Here is a 27,985-nt window from a genome sequence, read left to right on the forward strand (position 1 = left end):
AGCAGCAGAGTGTAAGGACCTAGCCTGAAGTCAAGCGTGGTGGTCATCCCAGCACCTAGGATGCTGAGGCAGAAGGATTGCTGGGAGTCTGAAAAACAGCTTGGAGTACATAGCACGTGCCAGGTTGAGTCCGGGCTACTTAACCAGACCCTGACTCAAATACAAAACAAAACAATAATAGTGGTCTGGGCTCAGAAGTAAATAACCTGGCCAAGGAACTATAACTCACTAGCAGAGTGTCTGCTGAACACGTGCAAGGCTCTGAGTTCCAGCCTTGGTAGCAAAAGCGGGGTGGTCCAGAATCAAGTATTCTTGAAAACAAAAAATACTCCCTTGGCTTTGTCCTGGCAGCCCTGGAGACTTCCAACCAGACAGGATTCGGCCCTGCAGGGACAGCTGGCAGTGTATACAGGCATTTTTATTCGTCAGGAATGTGGAGTTCTAACGCAAACAAGGGATGCTACTAAAATCTCCCAACATTCCAAACAGCCTCACCCCCACAAACAAGGATCTAGTCGGGAAAAGGTCACCAGTTATGAGTCATGATGGCTGAGGACGTGGCTCAGTTGGTAAATGCTTGCCTAGCATGCATGAAGCCCGGGTTTGATCCCCAGCACTGCATAAACTCAGTATGGTGTTGTCTGTCTGTAATCCCAGTACTCAGGAGGTAGAGGCCAGAGGACAAGAATTTCAAGGTTACCCTCTGCTACATAGCAAGTTTGAGGACAGCCTGGGCTATATGAGATTCTATATAATAGTAACAGTAATAATAATAATAATAATAATAACAATAATAATAATAATAAAAATAGTGCTGAGTTCAAGAGGCATCACTGCTGTCTGACTAGGCATGTTTTCTGGCACTTGGTTCAACAGCCAGTTGTACTTGCTTGCTTCCCGCGGCCTACCATTGAAGACTCTGTGAAGGATAGGAAGGGGAGTACTCAGCACCCCATTTAGGTTTCCCATCTTAGATCCCAAAAAGCACATCCCCTCTCTCCTCCACCATCCTTCTCTCCCTTCTGTTCTCCATCTGTTCTTCCAGGTAACCAAATTCATGGAGAACCCCAAGCTTTCCCAGTGCTGAGCATCTGGGAGGTTTATGGACAGCTCCCACAGGACAGGCTTAAAGGCTAACTACGCTGGCAGCCAAAGGCATGGGCCTCCTGAGGACTTCCTGGAGACTAAGTGTGACAGGAACTAAGAAAGCACTCCTCTAGGTATGAAATACTACACCAATAGCACCCACAATTTATAAGCCCAAGATTTGGGTTTCCAGCTAGAAGGCAGATTCCTTGCCAGTCAGTCTCCAGTTGCAGCCTTAGCACCCCCGTGTGGTGACGAGTGGACACTGCACCTACGGCCCAGACAGCCAGGGAGGGAGCCAGGATAGCTGGTGACCTTGGGTCTCCCCACCATGCACACAGCTTTAGAGATTGGAAGCCAGGACTCAGGAGATCATTCCAGCACACGTGGGACTCAGGAGAATCAATTCTGCTTTTGACCACACAGAACTTCCCAATATTCCCAGGGAACCCCATGTTCTCCCGACTGTTAGGCTAACCATCCTCTCTGTCCTTCCCCCTAGGGGCCCTTCATTTGTCCCAGCCAGATGCCAGCTAGTCTTCTCAGCTCCTTCAGGTCACACTGCATATGACACCACCTCTCTGCCTACCTGAGTGGGGTGCCAGGTCTCTGCCCCACTGTGGTGCCTCTGAGCACTTATGAGAGAAATCCAAATGGATGGACCTTCAGGGTTCCCACGGGGGGAGGGGGAAGGAGGTAGAGGTACCTCTCATCCCTGCAGCAGACCCTTTGAGAGCCAGCCCCAAGACCAGCACACAAATGAAAGCAAGAAGGGTGTAAGACCAGAAAATATTCCCCAGACCCGATTCACACCCAGCTCCAGCTCCCAACATCCCTGTCTGAGAGCCCCTCCCAGGCCCTTCTATCCATGCTTCCCGCTCTCTGTGGTGCCTCAGCTTCCAGCCTGGGACTCTCATCCATCTTCCAAGCTTCACAAAGTGGCCCTGGCAAGCAAAGTGGACCCCACTCTAGCCAGCTCTCAAGTCTGAGCCCTCCTCTCCTACAGGATCCAGGATTAGCGGCTCCCATCACATGGATGTTTGAAAATCATGGGGAAGCTACAGGCACAGATCTTGCACAAGAGAGTGGCTCCAACCTCTTGTCTGAGTCCCAAGTCATATCCTGATACCTGAGGCTCTGCCATGGAGCCTGAGAAGTCCTCCCTCTGGGCACCACGCTCTGCTCTCCAGTAGCTGTGGTGTGTTTTGTTATTTTTCCCCTGGGGATCTGGAGAACACCTTGGTCCTTGAACAAATCTCTCTTCCTGTTTGTTTCTGTGCATCTACACTCTCTTAAATCACACAACTCAAGTGGGCCAGCATCTGTCTCTCCGGGATGGCTGCCAATGGGAAGTGCAGCCCCTGTTCCTACCCACGTCATCGCCGTGTGATTGGTCCAGCAGTAAGGAACAGAGGCATTTTGTGACCCTACACATTTTGTGACCCTACTGTGTGCTGGGCACTGCTTGGAGTACCTGAATCTTCCTGTTTACTTCTTGTTCCCTCATCCTTCTCTCTTTCTGTCCTTTCCTATAGCAAGTGCTTTTAAGTGTCACATCCAGCTTGAGATTCCTCCAAAGTCAGCATTAAGTACCTACTGTATACATGAGTATCACATTCCAGAGCTGCCTACAGACAGTTCTACCCTGTTTTTGCCCTCAAACAAACTCTGTATAAATACATGAAGAGTTTAGCCCTGCCAGGGACTAAGGATGTAGCTCAGTTGGTAGAGAGCTTGCCTAGCATGCAAAAGTCCTGGTTCAAGCATTAGCATCATCCATGGTAGCTCACATCTGTAGTGCCAGCACTCTGGAAGTAGTGGCAAGAAATTCAGAAACTCCTCTGTCCAGCCTGGTCTACAAGACATTCTGTCCCCGTCCCCCAAAAAAGGCTGGTGGCGGTAGCACACGCCTTTAATCCCAGCACTCAGGAGGCAGAGTCAGGAGATCTCTGTGAGCTCAAGGCCAGCCTGGTCTACATAGTGAGTTCTAGGACAGCTAGTGCAACATAGAGAGACCAGTCTTTAAAAACCAGTTTACCCACACCACTGTCACGAGACCTATACAGAGGTGACAAGAAAGGGGTATCTGAGCTAAAGGTTTGCCCCAAGGAGAGATGAAACAGGCTATGAAAGGGCACTGTACTATCTGAGGGGACAGCAGAGAAATGCCTACAGACCAGAAATAACCAGCAAGTTAAGAGGCCCCAAGTTTGACTGAAAACGCAGTTTCTTGAGGAGTAGGGAGACACAAAAGCCCAGAAAGGCATCTGTCCAGGAGAGAGGCTGGGGGTGAAGTTGGGCAGAGAATTGTGGGAATGCCCTGGGTCAGGACTAAGCAGCCTTGACTCTCAGAATATATCTGGCCCCCAGGCATCTCACAGACGCCCACCAGCTTCCCAAGTGGACCAGCAGAGAGGTTTTCAGTTGCCGAAGCACAGTTCTGTTCTGGAAAAAAGACTCTTGTACAATTAGTTTTTCTGCCCTGTATCACCAGGAGGCAGGAGCTCCACCAGGATTCCCTCATCCAAAAGGAGGGAGGGAGGAGAGAAAGAGGTGTTGAGTCCCAAATAAAACTCATGGCCAAGAGCTCTTCCTCCTCTGAGGAGGCCACTCCACAGTAATAAGTACAAGGCAATTACATTCTGTTGGGAGATTATTAAATTGGGGGGATACAAACATAATAAAATGGAGACATTTGTAGAGAGCTTGAAATAAAATAAAAGTGGATAAAAATAAAATCAATAGCCAAAGTTTCCCGGAGCCTACCCTCCAAGCCGTTATTATATTATAAGAATCAAGGCTAACTATGTGCTAAGGACGTTAGTGCCGGAGGAGAAGGGAGCTGGGAGGAACCCGGGAGAAAGGGAACACTGCCTTCCCAGAGCTGCCACTTTCTCACACATCTGAAGAAATGATGGGCTGGAGAATCTGGCCAGTGGAGGCTCAATTCTTGGCTTGGGTAATGGATCTCAAGATGCAATAAAGGAGCCCCTTCCGGTTATCCAAGGCGGTTGTGGATGTTCTGCCCCTCCTGGTCAACACAAATGTCTCTTTACAATACCTTCATTTCTGCCAGGCCTGTTACCATCAAGAAGAAGGTGTGTGACCCGACCTGGTCTCAAAATAAAAACAGGGCAGTGATAGCACATGCCTTCTAATCCCAGCACTCGGGAGGCAGAGCCAGGTGGATCTCTGTGAGTTCGAGGCCAGCCTGGGCTACAGAGTGAGTTCCAGGAAAGGCGCAAAGCTACACAGAGAAACCCTGTCTCAAAAACAAAACAAAACAAAACAAACCAGCCCATCACTAGTCCTAAGAACACTGGCTGCTCTTCCAGACTACCTGGGTTCAATTCCCAGCACCTATGTAGCAGTTCACAGCTGTTTGCAATTCCAGTTCCGGGGATCCAATGCCCTCTTCTGACCTCCGTGGACACTGCACTCATGTGATGCACAGATAGACAGGCAATCGAAATATACATAAAATAAAAAATAAAATATAAAAAAAAGAATTTTTTCTTAAGAAGGTGGGTGACCTGAAGAGGGGATAATGGGGAGTGGCGAGAGGATGAGGAAGGAGGTGAGGGGTAGGACTGGCAGCCTGGCTATGCATTACTTTAAGAAGCTGAACTACTCATCTGAACCAGAAGAGGGCAGGGCTGCTGAAGCGTAAAGTATGAACGCATAAACGGTTCATGGCCCTTTGCAGACACTGTACTCAATTTCCTCTATTGGGCGGGTTAACTGCCCGGAAGCGGAAGTTTCGTTCTTTTTCCGTTCTCTTCGGTTCTCGCCGCTGTGAGTATTTTGGGCAGGTGGGGAAGGGAGTTAAATCCGAGGTAATCCGCAACCGGGTAGGGTTTGGGGAGTTCGTGTCTGCGCGGAGCGTGTGAGGGAGGAGGAGAGAGTGCGGCGGAGCGGGGTGGAGAAGCAGGATCCAGCCGATTAACGCGGAGGATTGTTCCCACAGGTGCGGTCTCCAGCGCCGAGCGTCGGTCGCCATGGTGAGTCCAGGACAAGGGACCCGGCCGGGCTTGAGCGTCCCCAGAATGCGTGTGTCCTCCATGCTTATTTTCTGTCTCTCCTGTGTTGCAGCCTCGGAAAATTGAGGAAATCAAGGACTTTCTGCTCACAGCCCGGCGGAAGGATGCCAAATGTGAGTTTCCATTCTGCTCGTGTGAGCCCATGGGGCGGGCTGACGGAGGGATTGGGCGTCTGTAAAAAGCAGTTTCTGCCGGGTATGCGGTGGGGTTTCCAAACGCGGTCTTTGGAAAGCGTGGGGACACTTAAGGTCGGTACTGCCTGCTCTGCACAGTGGACCGAGTGCACACCTGATCGCAGCGCTCCCTGTCTGTTAAGTACCTTCCTGGACCTCACGAGGTAGAGGCGGGAGGATACCTGTGAGTTAGAGGCCAGCCAGGGCTGCATTTTGAAAACTGGTCTCAAAAAAGAAGTGTCATCTACGTGTAATAGTCCTCCAGTAAAGTGCCCCGTGCCTGTTAAATCTCAGGAGGCGGAGGCAAGAGGATTGAGCGTCCGAGACCATCCTTGGCCTACAGAGTGGGACTTCACAAATCTAAAGTTGGGGCGGGGGATGTAGCTCAGTGGGTAGACTGATTGCTCAGAGTGCAGGAAGCCAGGCCTGGTACACTGGCACTTGGGAGGCAAAAGGATGGGGAAATTCTAGCTTCTCCTTGGCTACATTGTCTCAAAAATAGGTGCATGTTCAAAGTTTGCCGGCTCCTGCTGGTTTTGTATTGTTCTTCTATACACAAGGAGGGAATTGTCTCCTATTTAAGGGAATGTTTGGGAGGAAGTGCCTAATATAAGATCTTGCGTGGCTTTATCTCACATAGCAGGGGAAAAAAGGAGTATTTTTCTGCTCTGTGAGATAACCCCGTATGGCTTCCTTTTCCCCTCAAATAGTCTTTTAAAAGAACCAGATCATGAAGTAGAGTTGGGCTGTCTTAGTAGGACAGGAAGAGCTTTTGAATGAGCTGTGGGGATCTTAGGTGTTGCCTTTGATCTGGTGCTGTGTAGACTGATGACCACCTGTGGGAATCTGCTGGGAAGGATGTCTCCTGGTGGGCTCAGCCGGTGTTTCCTTTGAATTAGTGAGTTTGTTTGGAAGTGTGTTTTCAGTCCTGATTTCTGGTGGGTTTTGTTTTTAGAAACAGATGTGTGGGCCCAGGCTGACCTCAGATCTAGAACTCAGTGATTCTTTCTCAGCCTCCCAAATGTGAGGATTACAGACGTGCGTCACCATTTCTGACTTGGTTTCTTCTTCGCTATGTTTGTTTTGCATTTTTTGTTTATTGCATATGTGTGCACTTGTGGAGTCAGGACAACTTGCAGGAGTTGGTTCTCCCACAGGGTGGGTCTCAGGAACTAAATTCAGGTCATTGGGTTCGGCAGCAGCTACCTTTACTCACTCAGCTGTCTGACTGACTTCTCTCTGAGCCTGAACTGCCTCCACCTCCCGAGTGCTGGTATTACAGGTCAGCATGCCCCTGTGTGGGGCACCACACTGAGTTGATGGATCAGGCTGCCTGCACGTTTTCTGTCAGATTGGCTCTGCATTTATTTCCTCATCTTTGGTTATTCACCCAGCAGTGGACTTGCTGTATCACGTGATATGGCTGGCTTTAAAATAATGCTTGGGGGCTGAGGGTATGAGGGCACCTACCCAGCACTCCAAAGGCTCTGGGTTTGTTTGCCAACACTGGGTACATGACATGGTGGAGCACCCCAGTAACCTCAGCACTTTTGGTTGGAGGCAGAAAGATCAGGAGCATTCAAGGTCCTCCTCAGCCACACAGTGAATTCAGGGCCTGCCCAGTCTCATGAACTCCAGAAATACTGTTTGACTTAAATTTCAGGGGTACAGTAGCTGCCAGAGGCAGTGCAGCAAAGGGTGCTGTGGTCCAGGTGTCCAGACTTAGTAAGACAAAAGCCAGAGTAGCCAATACCTTGAGCAGGCTCTAAGACCCAGTGCTTCCTGGGAAGTGCCCTGTCCCCAAAGCAGTTACTGGCAGGTGGGGTTGAAAATAGATGCTGGTCTTTGAAGCATTGGGCACTTGGCTGCTTTTATAGTCGTGAGTTGTTGGTGTCTTGAAAGGTTTGAAGTTGGAGCGAGGGATTCAACAAGTACTTACCGGCTCACTCTAGGAAGTAGATGACTGTCATAGCTGCTGCGTGCTTGGACTGTCTCCACATTGGAACAGAGCCAGGTCTGTATGGTTGGATTTGAGGGGCACCTGGAGCTTGTCAGCTGGAGCCATGAGATGAAATTATGTAGTAGAGGACCAGGAGACTGGTGCTAGAGAGATGGCTAAGGGTTGAGAGTCCCGACCAGGCAGTGGTGCATGCCTTTAATCCCAGGCGAGGCAGAGGGTCTCTGTGAGTTCCAGGACAGCCAGAGCTGTTACACAGAGAAACCCTGTCTCAAAAACAAACAACAAAACCAAAGTGTGGGGGTGGGAGGTAAAAGCCGTTAATGCTCTTGTAGAGTTTGACTCCCATTGGTTCCCAGCTTCCTCAGGCTCTCACAACTGCCTGTAGCAGTGATGCCCTTTTGGCACCTACATTCTCATGCCTGTGCCCTTACACAGACACACACATTTACCTGTAATTACAAAGTTAATAAGGATTGGGGGGAAGGGTTCTCTAAAGAGCCCTGCCAGTCTTGGGACTTGTTCTGTAATCTAGGCTGGCCTCAAACTCATCTGCCTTCCTCTACCTCCTGAGTGCACCACCACCACCCTGCAAGGATTTTTTTTTTTTCTTTTTCTTTTTTTTAAGAGCTGAGTTCCACACTGAAAGAGTATCCTAAAAGGGACACTTTGTGTCCACAGTATCCTCATGCAGAGAATTGGTTTCCAGAAGTGGAAGGCTGGAGAGTTGTTAATCCTAGCAGATAACCCATTTCCTTCCTTTATAGACTATCCCTTTAAAAGGTTTCATAGGTCATTTTTTTAGAGTGTTCTGTGATGCTGTGTTTAGGGTGCCAAGTGTGGGTTTCATGTGCATGTACAAAAGAATTAAGGAAGCCCCAAGTCCCATTGTGTAAGAGGGAAAATGTAGCTTTCTGGTGCATGCAGCATTTGAAGGCAGGGGGAAAGGAAGAGGAGGTGGGAGCTTGCTCAGCTGTCAGTGTCCACTGCTCAGTTGTGATCATTCATTCTGTACCACTTGTAAGGATGTAAGGCACCTGACCTGTGTGGCTCTTTATTATGTATGCCTGCATGCCAGAAGAGGTCACCAGATTTCATTGTAGATAGTTGTGAGCCACATTGCTGGGAATTGAACTCAGGTCCTCTGGAAGAGCAGCCATCTCTCCAGGCCTGCAGCTTCATCCTTAACTCTGGTCTCTTTGGCAGCTGTCAAGATCAAGAAAAACAAGGATAATGTGAAGTTCAAGGTTCGCTGCAGCAGGTACCTTTACACCCTGGTCATCACAGACAAGGAGAAGGCTGAGAAGCTGAAACAGTCCCTGCCCCCTGGTAAGTAAGCCTGAGACAGATGTGGAGGTGGGCAGGTCCCCAGGATTAGGAGAGCCACTTTGTGATCGGTGCTGGGGCATGGTTCTGTTGGATCCTGTGAAATGCAGTGGGCTAGGTCTGAGGGGTTATGTCAACCATCTATATCTCTTTCTTCCCCCAGGTTTGGCAGTGAAGGAGCTGAAATGAACCAGACCTCTCTGTTTTGACCATTAAAACCCCTGAAAAGTCCTGTGTGTCCTTGGTCTTAAGATGGGAAGTGGTGTTGCTGTGGTGGAAGTTTCATGGAGGGAAGCCGTGTGCACTCCCATGGCTTGGAAGTGTTCTGTGGGATGGGTTACCTTCTGATGAAAATTGGGGGAGGGATGAGCTTCTGGCAAGTAGCTGTAGGCTGAGCCATGTAGCCGCCCTTGGAATATCCCCCGGATGCAAGAGAAAGAAGTGTTCCATCCTGTGAGACTTGGGAAAATGTGGGGGTCAGTGAGGTGAATGCAGGGCAGCATCTGTGGAGGCTGCTTACCATGATCAGCCTGGGAATGGGAAGAAGTGGGGTGTCTAATGCCTCTGGGCATTGCGTTTTCCACAGTGCACATACATTCATGCAAGCAAAATGACACATAAATTTCTTTAGTAAGCAGATGATTTCCAAGGATTTTAAAAAAAAAAAAAAGTTAACATTGACCATCTTAAACTGTGCCTGGATTCAATACCAACCATTTTCAGTCCAGTGAAGTGACTGTGAACCACACTGGGTCCACCACCAGGTGTCACCCTACTACAGTGAATGAGCCACAAATGGGTTTGGGTCTTTTGAGACAAGAGCTCCTGTATCCCAGGCAGGCTTTGAATCCCATCCTCCTGCCTCCACCTGGGTGCTGGAACTATAGGAGTGTAATGAGTGTTTGTCCAATTTAATGTGCTAAGATTGACGCTTCTCTCTCTGCCCTTAGAAAGTGTGGTACAGCAGGCTGAGGGTTGTAACCAGAAGTGATCTGCTTGCTGGAGGAGATCATTTTTTGTGTGAGCTGTGGATGTTTTGGAAGATGGTTTTGTTTATCCCAGGAGTGGGCAGGATGGGAGACAGCCCATGGTGTTCACAGATTCTGAAGAAAGTTTACAGCTTTGACTTTTTTTTTTTTTTTTTTGTCACCCTGGATCCTAGGAGACTGACAGGATTTGTCTGCCCTTGTGGTCCCCCTGAAGGCACCTTTTCATGCAGTGCCTCCTACCCTGGCAATCCTGAGTCCCGTAGGGTGCTTCTGTGGTCCAGGCTGGCTCCAGAGACTGAATAATGTCTCTGTGCCCTCTGGTGACAGGGTGCAACCACTGCTGAGGTCCCACCTAGTGTTTGTCTGCGGAAGGGGGTCTGAGCTCTGCCGTATTTGACTACCAGTTGGCTTCCTCTCCTCTGCAACAGTACACAAGGAGCAGCTAGAATGCTCAGCGGGCTTTGGTGTCCTGAGCTACCCACAGGTGGCCATGCCGTAGCCTGAGGGAAAGCTCAGCCCTTTGATTTTGCAGTGTAGACTGCACCAGGTTCAAAACTGTAAAAGTGACTAGTTGGGGACATGAACAGTATTACCCTGGGGCCACTGAGGACAGGTGTGCAGAACACTGGGTGGGCTGCACCTTCAGGGGTTCTGGCTAAGGCTGTGTTTCTTGGCTGTAAAGAGGCCCCTGGGAAATCACTTCCTGCTTGGCAGCTGGCGTGGTACATCAATCAGATCCAGAGGCGGAGGGCACATAAATTTGCCCCTTGTTTCAACCAGCCTCACTCCCTTTCTCTCCTTCCCAGTGCATTTTTGTTTTGTAGTACCGGATAGAGGGGTTTTCTCTGGAGGCCCCCACCACAGCTGCCTTGAGTGTGACCATCTGCCTCCACTTCTGAGCGCTGCAATCTCAGGCTCACGGGCATGGGTCACTCTACCAGCTGTTTTCTCTAGTTCACATGCATCAGAGTTAACTTGTGATCTCAGTACCTGGGAGACAAACAGGATTGCCACAAGCTCAAAGCCAGCCAGGGCTGCCTAAGAAGACCCTGTCTTAATAGAAAAAGGGGGACAGGTATGGTAGTGTGTGCCCCCCAGTACTCAAGAGGCAGACACAGGTAGATCTCTTGAGTTTGAGGCCAGCCTGCTCTACAATGTGAATTCTGGGACAGCCAGGGAGGGCTACACAGAGAAACGGTTTTGGCGGAAGAGGAGATGAAAGAAAAAGACACCCTCTGGGTGTAGACCTAGGAATCTAGCTGGGTGGCTGCTGCTCAGTTCCACAGACTTTCCATCAGCTCCGCAGGAAGCACCCCAGCTGTTCCCTGCCCTGCAGCTGCTCAGCCTGCCATTCTCTGCACTCCAGGTTTCCCAGATCTGAATTCCCTTTCTCCTCTACCCACTGGTCCCACAGGATTCCCTTCTGCCACTCAGAATCCACTGGAGACGTCATCCAACAACTCCCTCACTCATAACCTCTTCTCATTGTACCCTCAGGAGGCATCCCCAAACTCCCTCCCCCACACAAAAAACATGCCAACATAGGACTGAAACACGGCATGTTTAAGAGGTTTAAAACTCCCTACTGAACACTGTAAAGACGGGAAACTTGGGTCTTACTCATCACTAGGTGCCCTAGGACAGGGAGGATTCCTAGACAATGTGTTGAACTGGTGAGACTTTCCTGTGAGAACAAAGGGTCCCTTTGAGCCTTAGCTGTCAAGACATGGTAGAGCCAGGCTCAACTACAGAATGGAGCTGATGGTGAGGAGAGGCCCAGCGGCTGGGCAGAGCAGGACTCACTTCTGGCAAGGTTCTTTGATGGAGGGAGGGCATCTGTTCTCCCACCCAGCATTACATGTGTCCCTTACCATTTTCAGGGCACCACCAGCACCTGGGGGATTCTCCAGGCTAGAAACTAAATAATTCCCCCTGGCCCCTCTGGGTCTCCTTTCTGCCTATACCAAGTGTTCTCTAGCTGACTGCCCAGCACTGTTCCCAACCAAGCCTGACCCTAACTTGACCTCTTGGCCACCTCACAGCCCTTACCTGCCCACTACCTGCCTCAAATCCTTTCACTGAGCAGGAGAGATGGCTCGGAGGTTAAGACCACTGGCTGGAAAAAAAAAAAAAAAAAAAAACACTGGCTGCTCTTCTAGAAGTCCTGAGTTCAATTCCCAGCAACCACATGGTGGCCCACAACCATCTGTAATAAGACCTGGTGCCCTCTTCTGGCCTGCAGGGATGCATGCAGGCAGAATACTGTATACATAATAAATAAATAAATCTTAAAAAAAAAAAAAAAAAAATCCGTGCACTGGCCATACCAGCGCTTGGTATGGCCCTTAATTCTAACCAAAGGACAGACGTGATGGGCAGGGCTCTGCTGAACGTGACTGCCCTGTGTTGCCCTACCCTGTTTTACTTTCCCCCAAATACCCTCTAACCTAGCACGTGAGCCTGTGTGCTGCCATCCACATCCACAAGGTGCGGCCACAAAGTCTGCTGTGTCACTAGTCTGGCACATAGGTGGCCCTCCCTTCCAGTGTCCCTTCTGCCCATGCCTCTCTGGGACCTCAGAAGCCTTCCCCAGCCCTGTCCCTCCGGCAAGTGTAAAGGGACTCAGTAATAGAGCGCTTGCCTAGCATGCCCAAGACCCTGGGTTCTAACCCCAACATTGCAGTAAACAAGCTGGGTGTGGGTAGCACACACCTTTTATCCCAGCACTCGGGAGGCAGAGGCATTTGATTACTATGAGTTCAAGGCCAGCCTGGTCTACATAATGAGTTCCGGAGCAGCCGCACTACATAGTGAAAAATAAATAGAAATAGAAGGATGTATTAAGGGCTAGCCCAGTCTCCTGGGCCAAGATTACTAATTATGTATCCACTGGCCACTTTATGGTCTTTTTCCTTTCCTTTTTTTTTTTTTTTTTTTTTTTTTAAAGCTAGGTCTCACATATCCCAGGCTGGCCTCCAACTCACTACCGACCTGAGCATGACCTTTGAACCCACGGTCTTTTTGCCTTTCCATCCTAAGACATGCGCCATCAAAAGTCCACAATCTTGATATGACAGCAAGGCATCACAGTTTAGAGACTGAAGTTCACTTCTTCACACCTTCCATCTTTTCGCCCATCGGATCAGTGGACGCTTTGGGGCCTAATTTCTGGAGCGGGGTTGTGTTCATGAAGGGGTCTTGGAGGAGAGGTGGGCCAGGGCCTGGGTGGAGTAAGAGCCCTGTGCAGAGAGGGGCGTGTCCTCGCCTAGGGCTGGACATGGGGCGGGGCCAGGGCGGGGCGGGGCTCGATGGTGTTCTGAGCCTGGTGGTGGAAGCGACCGTGGCAGTGGCAGCGGACCGGCTACAGCTTGTCCAAGCCATGCCGGCGGCGCGCGTGGAGTACATCGCGCCCTGGTGGGTTGTGTGGCTGCACAGCGTCCCGCACCTCGGCCTGCGCCTGCAGCGGGTGGACAGCACCTTCAACCCCGGCGACGAGACTTACCAGGAGGTAAGCCCGCGCGTCGCAGATCCGAGCTACTGAAAGGGACCCTCAGAGCGGGGGCCAGAGCTGGTCTAGAGCGCCCGGGCCCCCGCTCCATCCTCTCTTGCCTCCACATCCGCGCTCTCCGCACCTCTCAGACCCCCTCGGTCCCCGGTTGGGTCCTCTCCGCTCTTCCGGACCCTTGGCCGGGACGCTCATCCCGGCTGGGAACCTCGGGATTTGGAAAGCTAGACAGATCAGAGTTAGAGTGCCCTGGGGAAGAAGAGGAAGGGCGCAGAGCCTGCGCGCAGGAGGCGGGGGCTGAGCCACCCGGAGACTGACGGTGGGGGTGGGGCATCTGAGTCAGGGTGTCTGGCGTCCGAGGTGGGCGCGCAGGGGTGCCCCGAAGTTCCCCTCCGAAGACTACAACACAGACGTTTTTTCTCCCGGTCCTGATGGCCTGAGAGAAGTTTAGGCAGAAACTGACTTGAGCCTCCGGAGTCCTCAATGCTCCTTTCCCTAGCCCCAGCTGCCTTGCCCTTCTCAAAGGCTGCGGGGCTGAGAGAAGTGGCGTCGGTGACTAACTCCTGGACGCCAAGAACTCACAGCTGTTTGAATCTAGGAAGGTGGCTTCACCCCGTCTCACACCACATCCTGCAACTGCCCTACCTGCCCTGGCGTCCCTGCACCTAGGACCTGAAATTCCGGGGTCTTGGCTCCCAGGCCAGCTACCGTCCTTGTACTTCTCAGTTGTCCCTGATGAACAGGGCTTTCCCGCAGCGGGTTTGGTGGGCAGGTCCAGGCTTCTGATCTCCCTTCCAGACCCAGCTAGAGGCTCTCAGCCCATCTCAGCCGCGGTCAAACCCACGACCGCCTCTGCGGCCCTAGCTGAGTCAGTTTCCTCGGCTAGGTCAAAGATTCAGGGGTTGGGACAACCCGGGATGAGGCCCATTATCAGTTCAGAGCTCTGTGCCCGTCGGACTTTGGCCTCTACATACAGTGGCGAGGCACCCTCTCCTGATCGCTGTTGTGGGGCAGTCAGGCCGAGCAGAGCCTCTCTAGACTGTGCCCAGGAGTGGCTTTTTGCTCTCCCAGACTGTCCTCATTCTGAGGCCAGGGGCTCCTGATCCCTGTGCTATGTACGAGCCGGGACCAGGGAGTCTAATTATAACTTTCAATGGCCCTGCGGCTTGCAGGCTTGGGGCAGTCGGCACCTGCTCTTCTGAGAGGATGGGACCCCTTTGTGTTGCTGGGAGCAGGGGCACTGTCACCCCCAAGCAATGCAGCACTAACTTCTCTGGATCTGCACCAACCCCACCCCCATCTTGTCTGGCCCTGGAAGGAAGGCGTGTTCCCTGAGGATTGGTGACTACCCCAATAGCTCCAGGGAGTCTTCCTTCATTCAGCAAGTGCTTGAAAGGGACGGATCCGGTTTCCGAGCAGCTGTGTTGGGGGTGTGGAGAGATCCCAGAGCCTGTACTCTGGGTCCCAACCATATTTTCTCCTTTCTCCTTGAAGAAACCTAGCCCCTCAGCTGGGCCAGGAAGACCCCCTAGCTGGGAGAGGGGTGGTGTGGGTACTCCCTCACCCCCACAACCTGAGCCTGACTCCACCCACCCCCAATCTATGGCTAGATGCCTTCTGTAGGGGTGAGTCCCACTCACAGTCCCTGCCTGCAGGGTCCTGACCCCCAAACCTTTTGTTTGGGCTTTTTCCCATGACCACCGTACCTACCCCACCCCTGCTTCCATCCTGGTCCAGCTGAGTGGAAGCAAAGCCGCGGGAGATGAATGTGGTGGGCCTTAACGGAAGTCAGGCATTGCATTGGGTGTTATTTAAGGGCACTCCTGTTTGGTAAGTTCCCTTGTTGTCTGACCACCAGTCTCTTTCGTACTTAGCACTGGAGTCAGGCAGTTGGTGAGCTCATGGTGTAGACTGGGCGCCTGCCTTCTGTTGTAGTAGGTCAGCTTGGTGCTCAGCAAACTTAATTTGAGGCTGAGTGTTGTGCCAGGGCCTGGGTGATGTGATAAGCAGAGCAGCAGTGCCTGAGGCATCTCTTAAAGCCAGCATAGTCTGAGGCAGGGGGATTGCCATTCTGCTGGTTGGTGGGATTCCAGTTCTATGGCTGTGTGACCACAGGTAGATGAGAAATTTTCCCTTGCCTGCATGTATCCCATGAGTTTTTCTACTGAGTACACACAGTACAAGCATTTGCATAGGACATAACCAGACCCTGTGATGCAATCATTAGACAAATGGACACAAATGAACTGTGCCCGATAAAATAGTGGAGAAGAGAGCTGAAGACCCTTAGCAGGGGAGATGGGCTTTAGGGTCAGTGTGTGTGTGTGTGTGTGTGTGTGTGTGTGTGTGTGTGTGTGTGTGCATGCTCTCTCAAGTGCATGTAGTCACATGCACACATGTAGATAGGCTGGGAATAGGCAGTTAGACTCCAGGAAGGACTCCTTGTGTGTGCTTGGGACCTAGAAAGCAAAACAGGGCTTAGAAGAGCAGACCAGCTGAAGGGCAGGACACTTGGTAAGCATGTTCTGTGACCCAGAACTTCCCTGAGCAAGAAGGGCCAAAAGAGGGGGTTAGATGCTCTGGAACTGTAGGTTACAGATGAGATGGAGCCACCCTGTAGGTGTTGGAAACTGAACCCCTGCCCTCTGCAAGAGCAGTGAGTGCTCATAATTGTAGGGCCATCTTACCAGCTCTTTATTTATTTATTTATTTTTTTGGAGACAGAGTTTTATGTAGTTCAGACTGGCCTTAAATTCACCACATAGCAAGGATGATATTGAACTTCTGATACTCCTGACTCTACCTCCCCAGTGCTAGGATTACAGATATGTGTCACCATGCCCTGTTTATGGAGTGCTAGGGTTGGAACCCAGGGTTTCCCACATGTTAGGCAAGCACTCTACCAACTGAGTTACATCCCCATCCCCATTCACCCCTCCTATTTATTTGTTGGTTTGGTTGGTTGGTTTTGTTTTTTGTTTTTCGAGCCAGGGTTTCTCCGTGTAGTTTTGATGCTTGTCCTGGATCTCGCTCTGTAGACCAGGCTGGCCTCAAACTCACAGAGATCCGCCTGGCTCTGCCTCCTGAGTGCTGGGATTAAAGGCGTGTGCCGCCACCACCCGGCCCTGTTTGTTTGTTTTAAGGCAAGTGTCCCTGTGTACTCGAGGCTAGCCCTCAACTGGTAATCCATCTGCCTTTCCACCCTAAGGTCTGGAATTTTAGTTGTCTGTCACCACTCCTAACTTCTGCCTGAGGACTTTGGGCACAATGGAAGTTCCTAGTCTCATGATAGCTGGTCCTCCTCATCCTCTCCCCATTGAACTGAGCATGAGTCCTCAGGAAGCCTCTACGTGCCCAGCCATTTGGAGGAAGTGGCTCTGGGCCCAGCAGAGGCTGGCAGGGCAGTGGATTGGGAATTCTGCTGGGCTCTGTGTCTGTAGCAGGGAATAGCCTGGCCCTCCATCCCAGATCTCATCTCCTTTACAGAGGGCAAGCCTGGAAGAGGGAGATGATTCCTGCTACAGAGAAGTAGCAGAAGGGCCCAAGATCTCACAGGTGGGAAGCAGGTGGCCATAATCCCTGTGTGGGAAGGAGACCCCCAGCTCACTAAGTGCCCAGTGGACAGTGCTGAGGACAGTTAGAAAGTCATGAAGCTGTGTCTCTCTGAGAAGTCACTTCAGTTCCCTCCTCATCTGGGGAATTGTCACCCTCACCATCCACCAGCCACTCAGGAAAAGCCAGGCCCTGATGATGTCATGTCCATATGTCATGTCCATAGTACTTCCTGTTGGATCTGTGGACAGCACACCCATCTAGGCCTTCTGCAGACCGTGTGTTAGGAGGTACAGGGAGGTGTACGTTGTTAGAGTTTGGCTTGGCTTTTCCTGAGTCTTGGTTCACAGACTCCCCTGAGAGTCCCCTGTGAGAGATTGAGGATATAGTTGATTGGGAGTTCTTGCCTAGCATGCACAAAGCCCTGAACTCACCCCCCAGTATCCCATAAAACTGGGTATGGTGGCACACACCTGGAATACCTGGAATCCCAGCACTTAGGAGGCAGAGGCCAGTGGATCCTTGTGAGTTCCAGACCAGCCTGGCCTACATAGCAGATTCCAGGACAGCCAGGACTATAGAAAGACCCTTCCTAAAAATAATAATAAAGTAAAATAAAAACAAAAAAAAAATCACTCGTGGCTTCATGTAGAGTTTGAGGCCAGCCTGTCTTTTTGTTGTTGTTGTTGTTGTTGTTGTTGTTGTTGTTGTTTTATTTTTTTTTGTGTGTGTGTGTCCCAACTGAGTGCAGAGGGACACAGTATGGAATTCTGGGAGAACCGGATGCCCTGGCTCAGCTGGAGGCAGATCTGAGGATGGAAAAGCAGACTTTTGGAGCCCAGCCCCATGGGAGATAAGCCAAGGTCGGGATGAGGAAGCCCGTTCATCCCATCTGAACTTGGAGTCATGGTCATCAGGCAGTCACGCCAGTCTCCCAAGGGGTTAACCCTTCCCAGGCTCTGAGGTGGTGTTCTCCCTGGAGAGCTTGAGGAGAGGTCACCTGCCTCAGCCAGAGGCTAGCACATCACTCCAGTTGCCATCTGTAACTCCCTCAGGGTCTGTCTACAGTGGCTGCTGCTGTCCCCCTAGCCTGAGTACTAGGGTCGTCGTGCTGACTACAAATGATGAAGCAGAAATAATTGAAGGAGCTTTGATGATGGAGAAGCTGAGTTTGGGCATGGTGCTGGGGCAGGCAGCATTGGTGTTTGTGTGTAGGGAGAGGCAGTAGGAGGCATGGAGTGGTGTGGATATTAGCCATTCTAAGCTCTGGCGATTGTTTGAGGGCGTGTGAGTGGAATTATCCACCCCCTCCTCCATCCCCCTCCCATCCTCTCCATGCACTAATTAGGAACGGAGACATAATGGCCTGGTAGAGTAGCAGGTGACACCAAGTTGACTGTGCTTCCCTCTGTCTTTCCCCACCCCCTCTCTTTCCTTCCTACCTCTCTTCCCCTTTCTGATCCCTTGGCCCTTGGCCCACTGACAACCCAGCTTCCAGCTCTAATTCTGTAGCTGCCCAGGGCTCTTAGGGTGAAGGCTAACAAGCGCCACCCCACCTGTATTTGGGCTTCCCACAGCCTCTTTGCACTGGTCTGTTATCAGTAACCTGGGGCTAACTACCTGGCCCAGACCCAGAGCTGTCCAGGAAATCCAGACGCAGGAGTTGGGGGGTTGGCGGGCGGTGGGCAGGAAATCTAGGCTCATAATTTCCAGGAATCAGAAATCCAGCAACCAACTATGGAGAGCTGGTGGGTCAGGTATATAGAGACTGGAAAGGCAATTGTCATGTCTCATCTCTCTCCTGGGTGGGGACACCTGGTAGAGTCAATGGTTCCTTCTGCTTGGGGTGAACACAGAGGAGACCCTCTTGGGAGTGAAGGTAACTGGGTTGTTAGCTTGGCAACAAAGGTCATTATTATTGAAAATACTTTCAGGGGCTGGTGAGATGGCTCAGAGAATAGAGGCACTTGCCACCAAGCCTGATGACATGAATTCAATACCCACGGCCCACATTACATAAGGAGAAAAGTGACACCCTAAAGTTGTCCTCCGCCGACTCCCACACTAGAGTCATGGCAGGTGTGTGCCCTGACACATAAGATAAATAAATAAATGTCATAAAAATGTAAATTATATGTTTATTCATTGTAACTTACTGCAACATGTCCATTCTTAACTCTTCAGTGTAGCCCTGGCTGTTCTGGAGCTCAAACTCACAGAGATTCCCCCTGCCTCTGCTTCCTGAGTGCTGGGATTAAAGGCACACACCACCATCGCCTGGCTAATTTTTCTTATTTTAAAGAATGTGTGTGTGTGTGTGTGTGTGTGTGTGTGTTGTATACACACATGCGTGTGCATGTGCACATGCCTATTCATACATGGAAGGAGACACTGGGTGTATAGATCCTTCACACTCAGCCCTATTCACATGAGACAGGGTCTCACTGTGTTTGGAGCCAGGTAGGGGGGTGGGGATGGGGTAACAAGCCTTCTTCCTGTCTTCCATGGTTCTGGGGTTACAGGTACATGCATGTGTGCATGTGTGTGACTATGCACAGCCTTTTACGTGGGAGCTGAGATCCAGACTCAAGTCCCCATGCTTGGCAGCAATACCACCAAGCCATCTCCGCAGCCCTCACCTTGTATGTAACACATTATCCTTGACCACCCAAGGCTCGGCTGCATCTGCCTCCATCTCCATCACCACCGGTGATCACCTGGCTGCACTGTGTTTAAACTCAGCTCTGACGTCTGTGGTCCCATCGTCCCTCTGTTAGATTTGCCCGCATTATACGTAGCCGCGGTTGCTCTCTCCTGCCTTGTCGTATTCCATCATGTGATTACAGCATCTGACGTGTGTCTGCATGATGAACACCTGTGCTGTTTCCAGTGTTTGTTGACTACTGCCGGACTAAGTGGCTGTGGACTTTGTATGTGGATCTTGTGGGGGGACACTCCCCTTCTTTCTATGAAGTAGAGCTGCTGGGTCACGGTGTGTATACATGCACAGTGGCTTTCAAACTGTCCAGGGAGAATACCTGCTTCTGAGTGATGGGATTTCAGGGCCTATGAGAAAAGAGTGGGGCTTATTTTTAGTTTTTGGAAACAGGATCTCATTCTGAAGTCCAGGCTGGCCTGAGCTCCTTGATTGCTAGGATGATGGGCACAGATGTGTGCCACCATGCCCAGCCACAGAGTGTCTTTTTCTAGAGCTGGGTGTGGTGGAAACACTTGCAATCCAGCACTTACAAAAGAGGAATACCAACAGTGTAAGGTAAACCTGGGCTACAAAGTGAGCCCAAGGGCGGTGTGGAGACCCTACCTAAAAATAAAAAAATAAAATAAAAAATCATTAAATTTAAAAACCAACAGTGGTTAGGAGCACTGGTTGCTCTTCCAGAGGTCCTGAGTTCAATTCCCAGCAACCACATGGCAGCTCACAACTGTCTGTAACTCCAGTTCCAGGGGACCCAACACCCATGGCAAAACACCAGTGCACACTTTAAAAAACCAAAACAATCAGTGGTAATTGCACCCACCAGGCTCTGTGTGTTGGGCCCTGAAGACTGAGTCAGTTTCAAGGAGAAGTTAAGTGCCTGGGGTGTGTGGTGGGGAGTGGGGGTTGTTACCGTCAATCGACATTAATCTGTTGCTTCTGCACTTGCTTGAGATCCAGTTGGCATGGGGTCAACTCTAGCTTTGTTTTGTTCTTTAGGGTCTTGTTGTTGTTGTTTGTCCTTGTTAGGGTTTTTTGTTTTGTTTTGTTTTTTGTTTGTTGTGAAGAGACACCATGACCATTTTTTTTTTGGGGGGGGGGGGTTTCGAGACAGGGTTTCTCTGTGTAGCTTTGCACCTTTCCTGGAACTCACTTGGTAGCCCAGGCTACACAGAGATCCGCCTGGCTCTGGCTCTGGCTCTGCCTCCCGAGTGCTGGGACTAAAGGCGTGCGCCACCACCGCCCGGCTCCATTTCAACTCTTATAAAGGAAAACATTTCACTGGGGCTGGCTTACAGTTCAGAGGTTTAGTCCGTTATCATCATGGCAGGAAGCATGGCAGCCCACAGGCAGACATGGAGCTGGAGAAGGAGCCAAGAATTCTACATCTAGATCAGCAGGCTTCTGAAACCTCAAAGCCCCCCCCCCCCCCCCCCGCGCCCCACACACACACACACACACACACACACACACACACAAACACTCCACCTCGATGACAGGCTTCCTCCAACAAGGCCACACCCACTTCAACAAGGCCACACCCACTTCAGCAAGGCCACACCTCCCAATAGTGCGGCTCTCTGTGGGCCTCTGGGGACCATTTTCATTCAAACCACCACACTGTTGCTGTTGACTTTTGAGACAGGGTCTTATATGGCCCAGACTGGCCTCAGATTAAGCATGTAACCAGAGATGGCTGGCATTGAGCTTCTGATCATCCAAGCCTCTTCAGGCCCACCTAGGAGCTCAGGATTTGCAAAGGGAGCTGTTGACTGTCAGGAAGCCTAGGTGTCCCCTCTCGATGAGATTACAGGTGTGAACCACCATGCCCGGTTTTATGCAAAACTGGGCGTGGAATCCTGGCTTTCCAGCTTGCTAGGCAACCACAAACCTCCTGTACCACATCCTCAACTCCTCCTAGTTCTGACTCTGACAGGCTAGGCCCAGGGTAGGCCTTTAGGGTTCCCCAGCTCCAGGGAGGTGTCCTGCTTCCGTCAGAGGGCAGGTTGCAGCGTGGTGACTTTGTGTAGGGAGCCTCCTTTGCAGTGGAAGATGCCTTCCAGGAAGGTGGGCAGTGACTTCCCTCCCTCTGTGCCATCAGACAGGAGCCTCTGGAGGTCATTGGAAGAGGCAGGTGAGTGGCCCAGGCCTGCCTCACCTTGAGGACTATGGAGGATACTACGCTCAGAGCTACTGCCCCACTTTCCACCTCCCTGGAGGAGGAAGGAGTTCCTTTCCATGCTTGAGTGTTGCCCAGGTGGAAATGGAAGCCACCTGCTAGGTGAAATGAGACATCTCATTGGTCCTCTCAGTTGACCTCATCACTTCTAGATTTGTCCCTAAGGCTGAGAAGCCTGTCCACCCAGTGTTAGCATCAGGACAGCTCAAGTCAGGAGTTCTATGAGCTGCCTGCATCGTCACAGGGATGGGCAGCTGAGCAGTCTTCCACAGGTTTCTCCACAGAGTCTACCCAGCCCACACCACCAGCTGGGCACTGCAGGCCGCCTCCCTGTGCTTGGCCTGTGTGTAGCTTGTTCTCTCAGCCCTTGGAGTCCTGTGGCCTCCAGCCCAGATGAGGGTTACCACCCACACAGGTTCCCTGACCAAAGCTCCAGGGAGAGCAACCCCCCGGGACACTGGGGACTCTGGATGAGGGCATGGCTGAGGCCGAATGGGAAGCCAGGAAGCTGTCAGCTCAGGAGCTTGACTTAGAGCCAGGTTCAGCCCTGGCTGACGGCCACTGATCCTGGGGCCATCTGGTGTCCATCTGGCCAAATCAAGGGATTGGAAGATGCGGTGGAGGGGGACACCTAGGCTTCCCGACAGACAACAGCTCCCTTTGAAAACCCAGAGCTGTTAGGGGGGCCTGAAGAGGTCTCTCCATGCCCCCCTCAGCATCCTGACCTTACTGTTACCACTGGCGTGTGAGTCAGTGGTCCCTGGCAATAGGCACATTCCATTTTGGCGTAACAACACTGGTTTGGAATGGCAGGACTATGTATGCCAGCACCGGTGATCCATAGTGTCCCCAGCTTAGTTTCACTTTGCACCTGAGGTATCCTACCCAGACTGTGTCTCTTTCCAGTCTCTTTCCAGGCCATAGCACTCCTGGTCCACAGCTGCATTCGCAGCTGGCCATCCTTCCTTGCTCTCCTGAGTGGCTCAGTCAGGGCTTGTCATCAGGCCTGGCCTGGACTGTATCTTCACCAGAAACCTGGGCTGAGCCATGCTTGGCTGTATTAGTTATTATTGTCATTGCTGTGACAAAATGCCCAACGAAGGCAGCTCAAAGAAAGAAGGGTGTTTTTCAGCTTGCAGTTTGAGGGTGCATCCATCATGGCAGCATGGGAAGCCATTGGTCACACAGCATCTGCAGTCAGAGAGGGCTGAAGGCTGCTGCTCAGCCGACTTTCTCTGTTATATCCGGTCTGGAACTCCAGCCCAATGGGATGGTCCTGCCCACATGCCCATGGATCTTCCCATCTCTGTTAAACTAATCTAGAAACTCCTTCACACACGTATTCAGAGATTTGTCACCTAGAAGATTCCGGATGCTGCGGAACTTGCTAATGTGAATCGTTGCCACAGCGGCCCTCCCTTCTCATCACCCTTCTCATCACCGAGCCTGTCCATTTCTCCGCCATCTCCACCCTGGCACCCAAATGTAGGGCAGGCCGTTCATATAGAGGGCGGTGGGCATAAGGATGCAGTACAGCTCCCGGGACTCCCCACCCCCACTATCCTCCCCACCCCACCCCACCCCACCCCTACTGGACCAGAAGCTGACACAGCCCCTCCCTCCTACAGTCGCTGCTCTTCCTGGGGGTGTTAGCTGCCATCGGCCTGGGCCTGAACCTCATCGTCCTTGCTGTTTACCTGGTGTGTGCATGCTGCTGCCGGCGGGACCACACAGTGCACGCCAAGCAGCCCAACTCATGCTGCGTCACCTGGACAGCGGTGGTGGCCGGGCTCCTCTGCTGGTGAGTGTCCCATGCACGGGCCCGTGGTTTCAACTCAGCTCCCAGGGGGCCAGGTGGGGAGGGGGCACTTAACAGACACAGGCAAGGGAAAGTTAGCCCATGAGCGGGACATCTTTCATGTCCAACTGGCTCATCAGTGACTGGCCGCATTCACTGACCAAGCTGACCCATGTATAAACAAACCTCCCTTCCCAAATGAATACTGTCCCTTTTGTGGCCATCATGGGGAATCATTCCCTAGTGTAGTGCCCCCACCCCCAGCCCTTCTACCAGACCAGGGCCAAGCCTGACAGCCATATGGGTCCCTCCCTGAGTTGACCAGGTGGACAATGGGCATCTCTTTTTTCTGCACCCCTGTTGCCTTCCACTTCCACTCTGGGTCTGCAGAATCAGAAGTTAGCCCCAATCAGTTCCATTGTCTTGTGAGATCAGGAAGTTCATTGTCTTGTGAGAGCTACCCATAGGTAGATCTTCTCCTGTGCTCACTAAGGAATGAAGATTTCCAGTACCATGTGAGAGCCCACCTTACCCACCCAACCAACACCCAGCACCTAGCCCGTGCATGCGTGCATGCTGTATTCAAGAGTTGGTGTGTATTTCTTATTTCTGTGTCTATAGACATTTTTATGTGTAACACCCCCTTGAGATGTGGAAGGGTGTGGCCACCCTCTAAGGTAAAAGTCCCTTGCTGTTTGTCCGAAGGATTGGTCCTAGGTTCTAGTCTGCAGGAGGGTCACCTTACTCCTGAACACTTTTTTTTTCTATAATGTATTCATTCAGTGTTTCTCAGGCTTTTGGCCAAGATGGAGTGTGGTGGTGTGTTCATGATCTTAAAGGGTGGGAGTACGGGGCTCACTGAAACCAAACAATAGGCCATCCTCAAAGCAGAGACCAACCGAGGACTAGTGAAACTTGTGCTTGGGCCAGGGCCCACAGGAAAGAGTTCCAGCCCAGATGGGAAGGTCATGACTTAGAAGGTGATCTGACTCCCAGAGATGAGCCAGGGCTCCCGTGAGGAACTGAGGTGCCAAAAACCCTCTACCTGGTGTAGGGCATCACAGGGTGGTTAGGGAGAGATGGGACCCAAAGACACACGCCAGCCGTGGTTGCTCCAATGCAGTGATCGCTGGATCTGCAGGAAACTGCAGGTGCTCCTACATGGCAGGAGGGCTGCTTACTGCCAGATGAGCCTATTGCCAGGTACAAATGCCGTTAGAGTAGAGTGCATGTAACACTGGCTAACCCAGCATCCAAACAGAACATCGTCATTTGGTATTACGGTGTGTATTTTGCAGCAGGTAAAAAAATGGCCTTAAGTGGTCAGGTCCAATAAGTAATTATTACCTGTAGTTAAGAAAAACTCAAGGGGCTGAAAAAGATGGCTCAATAGTTAAGAGCACTGGCTGCTCTTCTAGAGAACTTAGATTAATTTCTCAGCAGCCACATGGTGGCTCACAACCAAGCTGTATGTAACTTCAGTTCCAGGGGGTCCAATGCCTTCTTCTGGCCCCTGCAGGCACCAGGCACACATGTGGTGCATAGACATACACTCAGGCAAAACATCCACACATATAAAATAAAATGGAAAAGAAAAGCAGGACACGAGTTTTCAGAGTAAGTTGAACTGAAGACAAGAAGGAAGAAAAGGAGAAAAGCTCAACATGGAAGGGGCCATTGTGGCAGGATTCCTTCCATGTGGTGTTCCACAACCGGTTCCAGGCAAGAGGACATCAGCAATAAAACCAGCCATTGCTTTTGCCATTTATGTTTTTAAATTCATTTTTTAAGCATGCTTTTCACATGTGAAAAGCATGGGAACTTGATAGCTCTAGCCATGCTGTGGAGAAAGACGGCCAGAGCCACCGTGAAGCCAGCTCAGAGCAGATTGTCCTGCTCCTGCTTGAATGCAAAGAATACTGAGGGGAGCCAAGCATGGTGGCGACGCCTTTAATCCCAGCACTGGGGAGGCAGAGGCAGGCGGATCTCTGTGAGTTCTAGGTCAGCTGGTCTACAGAGCAAGATCCATGACAGCCAAGCTGCAACTGTCTCCAGGAAGGAAGGATAAGCATCAGTGTGTGTGTGTGTGTGTGTGTGTGTGTGTGTGTGTGTGTGTGTGTGAGATCTTTCCCCAGGTTTGTATTTTGAGAACTCAGGAGGTTTCTTGATTGGTCTGTGATCCCTGGAGTGGAGGACCACATAGAATGTGATGGATGACAGAGTTAAGGAGTGCAAATGATTTACTCAGGCTGGAATGTTGGATTCCAGCCAACCATAAAATTCCATACAGATGGATTTCAAGTTTGGCTTTTGGTTAAAACCAATAAGACACCATAGGAAAGAAGAGAAACTGAGCCTGACAATTCCTGAGAGAAATTCTGGGAGGGACTGTTACAGACCATAAGGCCAATGAGGGCGCAAGGGCAGGCCAGTGCGGAGAGGGTCCTAGAGCATCCACACACACACCAAGCAGCTCCTCACACTCTGCTCAGAGTCCCGGTTAAAGAGTGACATTGGAAACCAGGCATGGAGATGGGGATCAGGAGTTCAAGGTCATCCTCAGCTATATGGGGAGTGTGAGGCCCAGCTGGGGATACATGAGATCCTGTCTCATGTGTCTATCTCAGAGGACAGAAGGTAAGAAGTGACAAAGGGACCACTTTGAAATATTGGATGCAGTTTGTGGCAGAAGTGGAGACTTGTTCCAGCTCCCCCAAAGCATGGTCCTGACCCAGTGGGTTCTGGGTTAACAAGGCAGGCAGACGCTAAAACTTCATAGAGGACTAGATCTGGGGTATATAAGGAAGTCCATGGTTCTTGGCCAGGTCAGGAGGGACCTGAAGGTTGGCGTTGCATGTCAGATCAGATCTCAAGATCCTATCAGGGCCGGTGAATCATAACCCCCCAGGCTTGCCTGCAGTTTTGTGCCTTTCAGGAGTATGTTGCCAGCCAGAACAAGTAGGCTTCTGCCAGATCACCTTAGTTGGTCCTTAACCTTCACCCGGAGACAATATCCCCTCATCCCAAACCCTAGAATAAAGCTCCTCAGCTAAAATCCAGCCCACACTATAGCTGTTTGCAGCAACCTTTATTCACAGTTCCCCAAACCCGGAAGCAAGTAAAAGATATTCTTCAGTAGCCAAGTGTGGTGATATATTGTGTACCCTAATAAAAAATGCTAAAAGATCAGAGACAAAGGAAGAAGCCACTGCCATGTCTCACCTCTAGGACTCCTCAGCCTGAAAAGCATTAGGACCTGTCTCCTCTCGACTTATATACCTTTCTCTGCCCAGCCATCACTTCCTTCCTAGTGCTGGGATTAAAGGCCTGTGTGCTTCCCAAACACTGAGATTAAAGGCGTGTGACTTCCAAGTACTGGGATTAAAGGCATGTGCCACCACTGCCTGGCTCTGTTTCTCTCCTAGACTGAGCCAATCTCATGTAATCCAGGGTGGCTTTAAGCTCACAGAGATCCAGACGAATCTCTGACTCCTGAGTGATAGGATTAAAGGTGTGTGCCACCACTTCCCGGCCTCTATGTTTAATCTAGTGGCTTGTTCTGTTCTATGATTTTCAGGCAAATTTTATTAGGATACATAATATATCACCACAGCCTAGTGAATAAATAAACTTGGATACATTCAGACAATGGACTGTTATGCAGAGCTGAAAGGAAATGTCCTGCTGAACCATGAAAGATACTGGGGAACCTTGAAGGCCTATCACTAAGGCAAAGGAGCTGATCGGAAGAGGCTGCAGGCTGTGACTGCAGCTGTACCACATTCTAGAGGCCATGGAGATTCTAAGGGGTCAGAGAAGGGAGGAGGAGAGGACTAGGCAGAGCACAGGGGAGCTTTAGGGCAGGGGCTACTCTGATGGTAAACACCTGACACTGTGTGTCTAGACTGTAGCATTTCTACCAAGAGTGACTCCTGTGCACACTATGGGCCTTGGATAGTGCCATGTTCCCACTGGTTATCAGCTGTAACAAAGGATGCTGCTTATAAAGGATGTCATATAGAGGGCTGTTCATGAATAGGGAAATTCTGCATCTGCTTGATTTTGCTGTGAACTTGAAATCACTCTAAGTTTTTTTTTAAGATTTACATATTTTTATTTTATATGTATGGATGTGTGTCTGGGCACTCACTATGTGCATACAGTGCCTTTGGAGACCAAAAGAGGGTGTCCGATTCCCCCTGGAACCAGAGTTACAGATGATTGTGAACTGCTGTATGAGAGCTGAGGACTGAACCCAGGTCATCTGGAGGAGCAGCCACTGCTCTTAACCACTGAGCCATCTCCACAGCCCTAAAGCATTTTATTTTATTTTTGGTTTTTTCAAGACAGGATTTCTCTGTGTATCAGTCCTAGCTGTCCTGGAACTCATTATATAGATCAGGCTAAGCTCACCTCGAACTCACAGAAATCCTCCTGCCTCTGCCTCCCGAGTTCTGGGATTAAAGGCATGCACCACCACACCCGGCTACAGAAACAATTTTTAAAAGATAAATGCAAAGGTTGTAACTGTGCCTCACTAATAGACAGACTGTTTGCTTCGCATGCCTGGGGTCCTAGGTTCAATCCTCAGTACAAAGGAAGACAAGAAGAAAGGCTGACAGAGGAAATCGGAGTATAGTGTTTGCTGTACAAACGTGAGGACC

The 27,985-nt window shown here is 50.9% G+C and overlaps 2 protein-coding genes across 4 annotated transcripts in view; both read left to right on the top strand.

The window, feature by feature from the left end:
* Positions 1–4,825: 4,825 nt before the first annotated feature.
* Positions 4,826–8,813, top strand: Rpl38 (ribosomal protein L38). 2 transcript variants are annotated; one of them, XM_036195890.1, is made up of 5 exons: positions 4,826–4,881; positions 5,054–5,087; positions 5,179–5,239; positions 8,463–8,585; positions 8,746–8,813. In XM_036195890.1, the coding sequence occupies exons 2-5, from the start codon at positions 5,085–5,087 to the stop codon at positions 8,769–8,771; spliced, it is 213 nt and encodes a 70-aa protein (XP_036051783.1). In that variant the 5' UTR covers positions 4,826–4,881; positions 5,054–5,084; the 3' UTR covers positions 8,772–8,813. The 2 variants fall into 2 exon arrangements, with proteins under 2 accessions (XP_036051783.1, XP_036051785.1); XM_036195892.1 differs by lacking the exon at positions 4,826–4,881 and adding an exon at positions 4,892–4,922.
* Positions 8,814–12,880: 4,067 nt separating this feature from the next.
* Positions 12,881–27,985, top strand: part of Ttyh2 (tweety family member 2) — a 44,856-nt gene continuing 29,751 nt past the window's right edge. For both annotated transcript variants that reach the window (XM_036195888.1, XM_036195889.1), the window contains exons 1-2: positions 12,881–13,079; positions 23,152–23,324. In XM_036195888.1, coding sequence (XP_036051781.1) covers positions 12,951–13,079; positions 23,152–23,324 — 302 coding nt within the window. In that variant the 5' untranslated portion in view covers positions 12,881–12,950. The remainder of the gene's footprint in view (positions 13,080–23,151; positions 23,325–27,985) is intronic.

This window comes from Onychomys torridus, chromosome 8, assembly GCF_903995425.1.
Source record: "Onychomys torridus chromosome 8, mOncTor1.1, whole genome shotgun sequence".
NCBI lineage: Eukaryota > Metazoa > Chordata > Mammalia > Rodentia > Cricetidae > Onychomys > Onychomys torridus.

Bases quoted from the DNA above. Each gene is read 5' to 3' on its own strand.
- Rpl38 (XM_036195890.1), top strand. The intron at 5,240-8,462 runs GTGAGTTTCCAT...TCTCTTTGGCAG, and splicing joins CCGGCGGAAGGATGCCAAAT to CTGTCAAGATCAAGAAAAAC. The intron at 8,586-8,745 runs GTAAGTAAGCCT...TTCTTCCCCCAG, and splicing joins GAAACAGTCCCTGCCCCCTG to GTTTGGCAGTGAAGGAGCTG.